We start from the raw sequence: 13,880 nt of genomic DNA on the forward strand, positions 1-13,880 counted from the left end.
TAGTTCTGACCTGTATCTCATTCAAACTCATTTTTGAAATGATCGACAGTGCATTATTTGCAGATATTTTATGAGAGATCAACACTCTCAGCTATAGCATATCCAAGTCCCAAGACATCAATAAGAGACAGAAATTATATGTTTATTTTATTTTTCCTATTTTATTAAGTAATGACTCAGGCATATTTAATTATGAAAACAAAATATCCTAGAATATAAATGGAGAAATTATCTAAGGGTTTATATTATGACTTGGACTCTAGCATGTTTTCTGTACCTCTTTTGTACCAAACTAGCTAATCTTCCTAATCATTTTCAGTAGAAAACACTTCCTTGACTTGGTTCCATTACTTTACCATCTGTATAGTAGTGTCCTTTTTTAAGTCTCTTCTAGCATTTTGACTTCTGGAATCTCTCCAATCAACTTCCCCTTTAAGTAAGTAGTTATATTCTGTCCATGGATATAGTTGTTTTCCTTAATTCAATTGTCCTTGAGATTAGTTACCCATCTTTTGTTTGTGGTTTATAATTTCCTAATTTTGACATATTTTGTTAATTCTTCTCCAAACTTCTTTTCTAATTTGTATATACTCCTTAAACAGTGAGACGCTATATGTGAATATGCCTCTGCATGTAAGTTGTTCAGCTCATGATTTAAGCTCTTTAAAAAGGGTCAAACCACCAATAAAGAAAACTCAAGAATATTATTTATCCATTATATGTTCAGCTAGTGTTTAGACTAAATTAATTACCCAGTTTTCATTAATTAAGAAATAGTTGTAGTCGGGCGGTGGTGGCGCACGCCTTTAATCCCAGCACTCGGGAGGCAGAGCCAGGCGGATCTCTGTGAGTTCGAGGCCAGCCTGGGCTACCAAGTGAGTTCCAGGAAAAGGCACAAAGCTACACAGAGAAACCCTGTCTCGAAAAACCAAAAAAAAAAAAAAAAAAAAAAAAAAAAAAAAAAAAAAAAAAAAAAAAAGAAATAGTTGTGCATGCCTCATCTGTATTAAGTGTTCTATGTACTGAACTTATTGTTGAGAGTGCTTATCTGAGTCAGGTGTGGTGGCTTATGCCTATAATTTCAGAACTCTAAAGGCTGATACAGGGTCATTGCTGTGAGTTTAAGGCAAGCCTATGCTACATAAGTGAGCCCAGCCTGAGCTAGAGTGTAGCTCAAAAATACTTAAGTGTATATATAAAGGATGTCTGTCCAAAAAGAATATCACACCTGAAGTGAACTGAACTGACAGTGAGCGTACCCTCTCAGAGGCTGCAAAAGTAGGCAAGGCTGAAGTAAACTTTCATAAAAAAAAATATGGACAGACATTTAAATGTATGTGAAATGTGAAACCCATATAATAGGATTATATATAAAAAGGATGAGTACATTTTTCAGTGGCCATTAGTGAAGCAGGCCCTGGTGTCTCCCATTTATGAAAAGATAAGACATATAAGGACTCTCATTGCCTTCTAATTATTAGAAATTTAATTTTCCTTACCAACAATCTAACTGGTATTGGCTTAATGTATGGACCACTGTGACCCATAGATGCCATATTATCTTACTTTCCGTGTTTCATGAGGGCTTCATTTGTAAAATTTGTGTTGCTTAGTTTCCGTTGTCTGGTGTGGTGTGGCGTGGTGTGGCGTGGTGTGGCATGGTGTGTGTGTGTGTGTGTGTGTGTGTGTATGAAAATTATACTGATTGTTCAGACAGCATCAATAAAGTGAAAGATACAACCCCATAATTACTTGAAGGGCATCTTGCTGTCAATAGTTTGGAAGATAGCACAACAAATCAGCAAACAATCACTTTGTACTTAGAAAAGCACAGAGTTGTGACTGCTAATCAAGATAGCCTTGTGAAAAGAAAATTGAGCTCAACCATTTTAATTTACTTCTATGAAAGAATCAGTTCCCTGTAGTCCAAAAGAAAGAAATATCACCTTATTCCCTAAGATTTTTATTCCTTCCTGAGTGATATTCATTATCAATATGATTAAAAAGAAGTAGATGGTATACTCCAGGATACTAGTCCATCTACCTTTATGACAATACCCGACTTGAGTTTAGGAGATAGAGCCACAGGAAATTAACATTGTTCTGTCTTCTTTCTGTCACAGCACAGTACCATGAGTGACTAAACCTCATGTGACTATCCAGGGACTAGAACCTGTGATAAACATGGTTGAGAATGAATGAATGAATGAATATTTCCTGTATACCACTGAAGGCAAAAATCTCTAGAGTATTTTTGTCTTATCTTCTTTGTCTCTTCTGTTTTTTCCTGTCTCTCTCATCGCCCAAAGAAGAGCATTTCATTCAAATTAAGATGGGGTGGAAGTAAAAACATTATTAAATGTGTATGTTGCATCAAAAATAGAATCAAGTCCAGTAAGATGGAAGTTAAAATATAAACTAAGGACATCAAACAAATAGTATAGAGACAAAGCCAGGTACAAATACACCACAAAATAAGGATTCTTGAGTTTTAGTGAAACAGTACATGCATTACCATATATTAGACAATGTATGAAGTGTGACTTTTCTAAAGAACACACCAGAAATGTGTATAGTCAAAGATATCTTACCTTTCTTATTATTTTTATTAAAAGACAATGACCTTATCTTCAAATTTTAGGGAACTTCTGTTTTAGAATTCTCTAAGTGTTCTATAGCATATGTTTTAGATCTTACCAGGTGCACTTAATCTTTGAAATTTAGTTTGCTGTCATTTCTGGAAATAGCCAAAAATGATATTAAACCAAGTTTTATAGTACAATAGATGATGGAACTGGGTAACAAAATCTCTGCTTAAAACTAATGTGAATCTAAGATAATGCAACTGTGTAGCTAGAGTTTTCCTGCCTGGCCCACGGTCAGGGCAAATCTCTCTCACCTGCCAGTCCCACAGCCGCTCAAAACCGACCAAGTAAACACAGAGACTTATATTGCTTACAAACTGTATGGCCGTGGCAGGCTTCTTGCTAACTGTTCTTACAGCTTAAATTAATCCATTTCTATTCATCTATACCTTGCCACATGGCTCGTGGCTTACCGGCATCTTCACATGCTGTTTCTCATCGCGGCTGGCAGTGTCTCTGACTCAGCCTTCCACTTCCCAGCTTTATTCTCCTCCTTGTCCCGCCTATACTTCCTGCCTAGCCACTGGCCAATCAGTGATTTATTTATTGACCAATCAGCAACACACTTGACATACAGACCATCCCACAGCACAACTGGTTTCAGTAGATTTGGAGTTCAGTTTGGAAAGAGGAATTTCAAACACATATTAATGCCTTCACCAAAATAAGTTTATGACTTCCCAAGGAGGCTGTTTGAAAAGAGGATTGATGGCTGCAACAGATATATTGAAACCAATCTAACTTTACAGTGGCACTTGAAAATGTTACAAGATAGATGCTGTATTTTAGAATAATTTGAGCATCAAAAACTGGTAGAACTAGAACAGCACACCTCTTATTGTTTCAGTCTTTGTGTTGTTATTTGGGGGAAGTCATATCAGAATGGAGAAACTTAGAATTCAAAAATAATGTCTAACAGGTAGAAACGACCCAGAGGGGTACCCAAGTGTTATTAAACTTATGGAATAAGATATCCATGAGGAACTTTTTATTCTATAAATGGACACTGAATCGTGTAATTGCTGCATTCAATAGGCTGAGGAAGAAGGATTGAGCCTGGGGGTGTGGGAGATCAAGACCACAGATTTTTCTCTAAGGCCCCTAAGCCCCATCCCTCCCCAATCCCTCACATTATGAACTGAAAAGAATCTCCTGTATTGCTCTTGAGGGTTAGCTTCACTTCTGTGGAGAGTCCTGAAGACAAGCTACACCTCTAGGAAAATATTGTAAAGGAAGATTTTGACTGAGTTTCTTTTACACAGAGGTCAATAAACAAGACACAGGCTTAAAAAACTACAGCTTTTGCTGAGACATAAGGAAGTATTTCCTTTGTACAAGTGATACAGTATCAGAATAGGTTCCTGTGGGAGATCATGGAACTCTATCTACAGTTAGAGGAGGGCTCAGGCTCACATTTCATGAGGACTGTTCCTATTGGGCAAGTCTATAAATTCTACTTGTCAAGGTAACTTGATATACTCATCCAGGTTGCCCCACGCTTCTCACTACACATCAATTGGTCACATTAGAACCTTATTGAGGTGCCAAGGCTTTTGCTTGGTGGTTCATAACTTGCATCAGACCATGCATTGAATCCTCTGAAAAGCAAAGCAACAAAACCTTATTGATTATGCTGCCTCTTCTAGCTTCTTAGACACAGTAGTAAGACAGTAAACACAGGCCTCAGAACTGTAACTTAACACTGCTGTATTTTCCTCCACTCAAACTTCCCTGAGATGTTTTTCCATTAAAATATTATATCAGTCACTTCAGAATTTCATTTCTTCCTTTAGCTCAAAAAAGTTATATATTACTTTCCTATGGTCACTCAAAGTGCTTCATAGATTTTAATCAAATAGTGGTCCACAGAGACATGTTGAACTCAATTGTTTTTCTTTCCGAGATGCAAAGATGGATGCTCACATTCCTACTACAAAAATTTCTGCTGAAACCTAAAGCATTTGAAAAGCTTTTCCATGCTACAGATTGCAGATTAACTTCTAGCTAATCATAGTTCAGCACCCTAATGGACTGTGACAGGACAGACAGTTTCTCCTCCAACTTCAGATCACATGTTTTTGCAGTTGTAAGGCAAATTTTAAAAGAAGGCCTTGGGGATCCCAGCCAGCCATCATTATTGGCGCATGACCGCTTTGTAACCAACTGCAAGTTTAATATCCAAGGAGATTTGCACATAACAGTCTTTTTCTGTCTTCTTGTTTTTAATAATTTACCTTTGAGATTCTCTTCACGACCATGCTGGTGTGCAAAGATCTGTTTGTCTGTCAAACCTCCAGATATGTACTGCAAGTGAAAGACACATTAATTTTTTATTTGTTTCCTAAGGAGTAGGAGCAGTGAGCTGCTTGTGCAGAATAAAAGAGGGCTCCTTTGGTGAGCACTTACTTGAATTCACTTCAGCTGCCTTTCTCACCTGTAGCACATTAATTTCTTCCGTGAGTCTGTCCCTTGCCAAAAGGGAATCATTTATCAAATCAGCTCACTGAACTTTTTATATAAACCATCTACCCAAATCAGAAAACATTTTGTCTTAAAACAAAAGATTACTGAGAAGCTGTATGGTATGAATGCTTGAGGACCCTGTAAATATCTCCTTGAAAACAAACACTTCACTTCTGAAATTAGCATGCATCTTTTCTCTTAACCTTGGAGGCTCTGAGTTAAGTGCTAATTTCTGTCCAAAGGAATTTTCTGGGCAGAAAATTGAGCTACATCAGTACAAGTCACAAATATCAACCCTCAGAAACACTCAGCATTGGCATTTTAAGAAAACAGGTATAGATAGATGTCAGTGACCCAAAGCCTATAGATGGTTAGAAAGAAAGCTACCTTTCCAAAGTACCGTAGTGTTTTTTTCAAGACTGTTATGATTTTTTACAATAAAGAAATATGAGGTGTATGGGGAACTATGTGTGGAGATGTTCTTGGTAATTTAATGTTTTGAGAACTCCCAGGCTGAAAACTATTATGTAAATCAACCAGCTCCAGCTGCTAATTCTAAGGAACCAAAGAGTATGGAATGTTTAACTAGGCTTTGACCTTTTATGTTCTGAATTCAATATTAGTGAAGAGGGAAACAGAGTATAGGGGGTTCTATTGTATAAGATGGTCAAGGAAGAAGTACTGACAGAGGGGACATTAAAAGAGAGACTGGATGGAGGTGTGTAAGAGCCTAGAGGCAATATAGGTATAAAATTTCAAGCTAAGCAAAAGAGACTAATGAGACTGGAGGATAATGGGCAATGGGGAGACAAGGACAGAGACCTGCCTTGTACCAAGGGTTAGTATATAAGGCTTTGTAAAGGATTGGGAGGATATTGAATAGTAATAAATGGATTTTTCTGCCAGACATACAAATGCAGCAGAGTTTCAGTGGAAGGTTAAAAAAACGTGTGAGAGGAAAGGAGATGGACACAGACCAACATTGTCCGTAGAAAGCATGGAACATACGATTTAAGGAGAAGAGGGATTCTGTTTGGTTTCTGCTTTACCTGTGGCAAGTGTATGGATACATTTGTGATTCATACCATATTTACATAGGTTAGAGCAAGACTCTAAGCACCATCTAGCTATGCTATCAGTATATTTGTTCAGTGTCTGTTACTGAGTCACCTAACTACTTGAGGAAGCTAATCAAGGTTTCAATTACGCCTGTAAGTAAGAAAGTTATACCTCTGTTGCAATTGTAGCTGATTGGTTGATGAAGTATTCATGAGATCTTTCATAAGAGGAACTTTAAAGGTCACTTGTACCATAATAAGTGGAAATCTCTGGGAAAGAAAAAGTTTAGCAGTATTTCAGTGCTTAAAAAGTCTTAAGAGGCTCTGACTCTCTGAGTCTGGTTGCTGTAGCTGAAAACTCATTGCCCTGAGCATTTGTCGAGACTTCTTCAATCCAATATGCCCTTTAAGCACAATGAAACTATAGAGAAGGACTATCTAATGTTGTTTGCTATTAATTAAAGAATAGGATTTCTTCCTTTCCTTAATGGAAAGCCTTAATTTGATCATGATTGCCGCTGAAAATTCTAATGAATGACTGCAGTGGTTTCCTCCCGCAATCACATGGTTTTTCGGTTTCTCAGTCAAATGCTGAAAAGCTCATCTTAAGCTTCTAATTTGTAACCTGGTGTTATCATTCTAAAATGAGAGAGGAAAATCTGGACAAATATGGATCCTGGTTTACTACTACCTCAAGTATTTAGAATTTTCACCCACATTTATCAAACCAACAAATAAGACCACAGCCCAGCTTACCTGTATATTACTTTGTGACACAATACATTGAGATTTGTATCTTCACAGCTCTTTGATCTGGCTTCCAGGAAAATGTAGAAAATTATAGAAGGATTACTAGCAGCCAGGACAGTTAAAGCCAATCTGTAAAGTAGAGTAAAATGTTAGAAGGGAGAATTTTGAAAAGAAAAAGAGGAGACATTTCCAGAAAAGATTAACTAAATGGGCAAGTACAGCCCTCTACATGGTTGACATCATCCCATAGGTTGACAGTTAAGTCTGATTCTCTGGCTTCTTCTGTCAATCTTTAGGTATACGAAATGAATCCTCTGAGACAAATCATAAAGAAATGATGCAAACTCCTTATTTAGAAAGTTTCTGCATTAGCCACTATCCACTGCATGAAGAAACTCCTCTGATAAGTTCTAAGAACTATACTAATCTATGGTTATAAAGGTACAAATTTAGTGATAGTCTGATACTATGGGGCCTGTGAACTCCCTAACCATGGATTCTTGGATAGATTTACAGTGCCTGACATGAATTTCCTCCTGTGGAATAGGTCTTACAGCCAATCATAAAGCAGTTGATTACCCCAATAACATATGCCACTATTGCATCCATGGGCATATCTTTCTACTCTGATCATTATTGTCCTTCACAGAGTTCATAACTGAGTAAGACTATTAATTATTTATTCCCAAATGCCTACATAGTACCTTCCAGTACTATGAAAGCCTGTCAGCAGAGAAGATGCTTCCTAGACAGTACCAACCGGATTTCTCCATGTCTTGTGGCTAATATATATGCTCTCTTCAGCAATAGGATTTTACCATCACATTATGGTAGGCAACCAAGAAGAATGGCAACAGCCTGTACTATTTGGGAGGTCTCCAAAACTCCGAACAACTCAAGGGGAGGTATCCCACACCTGAAACTGGACTTTTTATTTATTACCTATGGCTTTTGAGAGGAATATAATCTCCTGTAAAGAATAATTCCTGTCAAACTCATATTATATATGAGTTTGGAATATATTATAAAATTTCCATATTTCTTTTAAAAATCTTTATTTTAGTTATTCTTTCTTAAAACTTTAATTGTAATAAAAGTAAGTTGTAGCATTTACATGAGCTATGTATTTGTAAATGCCATTTTTAGTTCATAGGTCTCACTTGTTATTTATGGACATCAGTGGTAGTAAGATGATTCATTCATTCATTTTCAACAAAACAATATAGAGTTCACTGAGAAATGTAAAATTGTTGGTGACTATTTTGTAGGAAATTTTAGACATATTTTCTGTTATATTTTCTCCTTCATTCTTTTTTATTGATTCTTGAATGATTGTTATAATATTAACTTAGACTTCATTGTGTACCTTGTAGGAAGCTACTATGAAAACATTTTTCCATTAGCATCCCTTAACAGAGTACTTTCATGTAGAAACACAGAATCTAATTACTTGACAGTCTCTACACTAAGAAACAATGATGCTTACTTAAAGTGTATAAGTGTGTGTAAACATGTGCATGTGCTTGTATGTTCAAATGTTCACTGAGGTTGGACGAGTAATGTAATACTACTAATAGTTGTCAATTATTTATTTTAAACTTACCTTATTTTTTTTCCTGCTTTTGTTCCTTTGTTTTTAGTTTTGTAATAATCAAGGTGATAGGAATACATCCCTCTAAAGAGTTCTTTCCCTCCTGTATATTTAGATATTAAAGGAGTCTTGAAATTTCTTACCTTTCACTCTAACAAAATTAAAGGTGATTGATATGAAACCATTGTTATGAGGATTGATGAACTTAATATTTAAGTCTCTTGTATATTTTGCTAGATATTCATTCAAGCCTCTATTTTATCCAGAAATGTAGTCTATTTGTATAGCTGCCACATTTCTTCCTTCAAGTCCCTGATATTAGTGATTAACTTATTGTCTATCATCTTCAGTTGTATAAGTTATGATTTTTATATAAACTCATGGTTTTGAATTTTGTGTATCGTCAAAAATGATTTTTAAAGGAATATGTGAAGAATGCTAAAGAAGTAGCGTGATCCAAGGCAATGGACAACGTAAAGCCTACCTCAGTAATCTCTACCAGCATTCCTGATCTCAAAACATACTTTATATTTGGGCTTTTTAATATAATTTGTGTAGTCTTCATTAGATAACCTAGTAATTCAAGAGATACATATAAAAATGAGTAGAGGCTTAAGAGAAGGATTTTCATATTTGTCAAGAGAAAACAAAGAAGAAAACAGTAAGAAAAGGCATATATTTCAGCCACACGATGAAGTTGAAATATATGCAAGTATTGTATAATATTTAGGATACACACCACAGAAATCATACAATATCTAGCATACATTGATACTAGAGTTGTGATTTCTCTAAAATTCAAGTTTTAGTGGACATCCTGTGATTTATTAACTTATTTCTCTTTCTTATTTTGCTTTATGACAAAGGGTCTTGAAATGTCACTCAGGCTAGAATTCACTATATAGCCCAGAGTAAGCTTGATCTTGTGATCCTCAGGATTTAGGCCCCAAAGTGTCAGGATTACAGGCATGTGCCACTATGCCTGGTCTGCATCTTCTTTTTTTTTAAATTTTAAGCCAACTTGCACTTTCTGGCCTTTTTCAAATATATATATATATATATATATATATATATATATATATATATATATATATAACATTCATTTTATTGAGGGATAACTTATAGATTATAGTCTTTTTTACCATCTTTTGGATTATTTTTATTTTCTTCAGTATTTTTATTACCCTTGTAAGATATATGGTTTGCAAATACTTTCTCTCATTCTGAGAGCATCTCTTAACTTTCTTGACAATGTCATTTTTCTTATTAATTAATTATGTAATGAACTTTGTAAGACAGGAATTGAACCCAGGGCTTTGTGCCTAGCAAGAAGGACATCAACCACTGTGCTCTCCTGTCTGACCACCAGTGTCATTTGATAAGCAATTGTTTTAAGTTTAATGAAATTTTATCTATTTTTAATGTTGTTTCATGTGTTTTTTGTGCCACATTTACATTGCCTTCTTCCTTATCCTTTAAAAATAAAACAAACACTAAACATTGAATGAAAAGACAAGCATAGCCTGCTTATCCTTCAAATTACATAATTGTCTGACCCTGGCTAAATACTTAAAAATCATTTAGAAGTTTACACATTTAGAAAAAGTTACCTGATTTTGAGTCAGCATTGGGTGCTTTTCTGATGATTATTAATTTATTTATTTTCACAATTTCATACATGTATGCAGTACATTCTGGTCATACTAATCCCTCCACCTTCTCTGAGCCTCCTCTATCCCTATCAGCTCCTATACATCTCTCACCAAGATTTTATTTTCATTCTATTCTATTTTCATATCTTTTGTTTCATTTTTTTTTGTTTATAACACATTGGGATTGAGCTGTTCGCTGGTTCCTGAGTAACCTACTAGTGGCTACATCACTGAAACCATGACTTCCATCTCCCTCAGAAGCCATAGACTACTATAAGATCCTCTGGGTGTGTCCCATCTGTGGATAAATGTTGATGGGCGTGGTCTTTGTAGTCTCTGTGTAAGCAACAATAGTTATTGTGAGTTCAAGAGTACCATGACCATATCATGCCCATTAGACATGGTTTCACAGTACTTCTTCATATCTTCCATCACTTAGGTTTTTCTTTCCTCCCATTTTAAGGTGTTCCCTTAGTCTTGGAGGAGGTAATATGTATGCCCCATTTAAGGCTGAGTACTCCCTGGTCATTTCTTCTCTGAATTTTTTTCTGAAACCCCTTGTTCTCAATTTGGACGTTTGTCCTTCAGGTGACATTTCACAGTCTCAAAAGACCTACTTGGTTGTCACATTGTAAGAGATGCAATTTGCATCTAGTGGGTAGAGGCCAAAGATGCTATCAAGCATCTTTTAATGCATAAGCCAACACCCACACAGCAACAAAAATATCTGGCCCAAAATGACAGTAGTGCTAATATTGAGAGGCTGCACTGAAATGTAAAATCTAGTTTGTCACTTTAAGTGGAAATCTTTGATTCTATCTACAGTAGCCAGATAGTTGTGTGCTCTTAGCCTAATGTGGGGATTATTTGCCTAACTAGGGTAATAGATGCCACAGAGATGAAAATCACTTAGATTTTATAGGAAGAAATCAATCCTTTCAAGCCAGGAGAATTGTTGAGGGGTTTTCAGGAGTAGTTTAAACTATTATGCCCTTTAACATGAAAAAAAAATCAGTATAGACTCAGACTCCCCAAAGTAAAACCTTGTAAATCTATTCTTGTGATTTTCTTTATCTTCTTATTTTTTTATACTTGCTGGAACAGTATAGTGTTACTTGAGTTTTCCTGACTGGCCCACAGTCAGGATAAATCTTTGCCACCCACCAGTCCCACAACTGCTCAGACCCGACCAAGTAAACACAGAGACTTATTGGTTTCAAACTGTATGGCCGTGGCAGGCTTCTTGTTAACTGTTCTTACAGCTTAAATTAATCCATTTCTATTAATCTATACCTTGCCAAGTGGCTTGTGGCTTACCGGTACTTTACATCTTCCTTGTCCTGATGGCGGCTGGCTGTGTCTCTCTCACCCAGCTTCCTGTTCTCTCAGTTCTCCTCTCTCTTAGTCCCGCCTATACTACCTGCCTGGCCACTGACCAATCAGTGATTTATTCATTGACTAATCAGCAACACATTTGACATACAGACCATCCCACAGCACTATCTTTACATGCTGTTTCTCATCATGGCGGCTGGCAGTGTCCTCTGACTCAGCCTTCCACTTCCCAGCTCTATTCTCCTCCTTGTCCCGCCTATACTTCCTGCCTGACCACGGGCCAATCAGTGATTTATTTATTGACCAATCAGCAACACATTTGATATACAGAACATCCCACAGCACTAGGAAAATATAAAATTTCCTAAAGTATAAACATAAGCAAATATTATGAAGTATATCCAATCAATCATAATCGCAGAAAAAAAACAGAACATGAAGAAATGAACTCATAGTTGATGTGTCTTTAAAGAAGTGACTCATTTGAGCTCCAAAGAAGCTGACATTATTTCATCTGGTCACTTTGCTTCAACTTTATCAGATATCATGTACTGGAATGTACTCATTCACTGAAATTCCATAAATATTGAAGAGCTTGTAATCTGTTTTATCATTTCTGACAGTCTCACCATCTAAAAAGCTCTGAAACTTGTAGGTTATTGTTTCACATCTGCATCATTAGGTGTAATCATTCCACCAGCAACACAAGCACCTCCATATTATAGACTAAAATACCTTGATTATAATGGGTTAGCTTCTGCTGGAACCACTTCAAGTGTACATCTCATTTCTCATCACAGATATCCTTTGAGGTCGATCTTTTAACCCATTTTGCAGATAACAAGAAAATCTTCAGTACGAGATGAAATACTTACTTTGCTTGTGTATCAAAAGTAGTTCATATTTTAACAGCAAACCAAGTATTTTCATTGTTAAACCTACAACATAGATAACCCTGTTTTCCTCCCACAACACATAACAAGAACTAAAAAGATTATTTTCAATATTTTTTCCAGAAGAAATGTTTTAAGGCTAATTATTTGTCTCTGTCAACAAACAGTATATGTCCACACTCTGAGGCTGCTATGAAAATTTCCTGTCTCTGTAAACTTGTAGAAGTTTTAAACTGTGCACCTCCTCCGTTATATTTATAGTATGTAGAAAATGGACATGATTTATTTTATGTTTGTCTTTAGGAAGCAGTGAAAGAAAACCATAAGAGAAAAGAAATGGAAGAGAAGAGCAGGAGAGCCAAACTTGCAAAAGAGAAAGCTGAACATGAGAAGCTGGAACGCCAGAAGAAGAAGAAGCAGCTCATTGATATAAACAAAGGTACAAAGCTATTTCCAATGCTTCGAGTAGGCTGTGACTCCATGGGCCTGCGAGGCATGAAGATTACAGTTTCCAGAGAGAGAGAAAGAGAGAGACCTGGGCATATTGCTGAGTGGTGGAGCATTTACTTAGCATGCACCTTACCCTAGGTTCTATCTTCAATCCACACTAAATAAAAGCAATTGAATTTTATAAAGTCACATAATGTACAAAGTGATTTGATTTTTTTTAAAAAAATAAATTATAAAGTGATTTTAGTCTTGGTAGAAAACTCATACTATTATTACTTTTTTTCTGTTAGATTTCTCTCACATTGCTGTTTTTATTTCTTATCCTTCTACACTAAACATTGTAAATTATGGGTAATCAATATAAAGTGTTAGGTTGTTGACATCTTGTTTTTCATTTATTTGTTGTGACAGTATGTTCTAGAGAAGGCCATCATGAAGGAAGAAGAGAGTGAGATGAGAAGTGAAAAGCTGGATTGGGGAGATGAGGTTCACACCTTCATTTCACTTTGTAGGCATGTATTGACAGTGCCATAACAAAAGTCCTCCTTGGGAGTTTGTACATTTCAGGTCATAATAGATATTGACAGCACTATTACCGGTTTGGGGAAAAATATTTCAGAGCATCTTGCTCAGCTGTGAGGCTAAGTATGTAGTATCCACTACATGTTCTCTCAGCTAGCAAGAATGACCATATGTTATAGGTTGATTTGGTTTTGGTTAGATTTTGAAGAAGAGAGGGCAAAATGCTCAAAATGGTGGCATAGATCTATACTCACTACACTAATAAAGTAGAAACAGGAAGATCACAAATGTAAGGTCAGACTGAGCTACAGAATGAGTTATACTTTATCTAAAAACAGATTGGGTGATGAGGGGCCAGATGGACAGAGACAAAGAAAAGTGATTAGAAAATTTAAGAATGGAAGGCATGGCTGTTTCTCTTAAGAAAGTAGCTTTCACAGTTAGGAGAAATAAGAAACACAGAGCCAAATGCAGAGTTAAAAGCCCAAGAGGTCAGAGCAGTAGCTGAGAGCTGAGACTTA

The 13,880-nt window shown here is 36.1% G+C and overlaps 1 protein-coding gene across 3 annotated transcripts in view; it reads left to right on the top strand.

Annotated features, from left to right (window-relative positions):
* The window catches only part of Diaph2 (diaphanous related formin 2), a 765,516-nt gene that overhangs the window by 571,789 nt on the left and 179,847 nt on the right, over nt 1–13,880 (top strand). For all 3 annotated transcript variants that reach the window (XM_052735290.1, XM_052735298.1, XM_052735306.1), the window contains one exon: nt 12,691–12,826. In XM_052735290.1, coding sequence (XP_052591250.1) covers nt 12,691–12,826 — 136 coding nt within the window. The remainder of the gene's footprint in view (nt 1–12,690; nt 12,827–13,880) is intronic.

This window comes from Peromyscus californicus, unplaced genomic scaffold, assembly GCF_007827085.1.
Source record: "Peromyscus californicus insignis strain IS unplaced genomic scaffold, ASM782708v3 Scaffold_10__1_contigs__length_136768540, whole genome shotgun sequence".
Taxonomy (NCBI): Eukaryota; Metazoa; Chordata; class Mammalia; order Rodentia; family Cricetidae; genus Peromyscus; species Peromyscus californicus.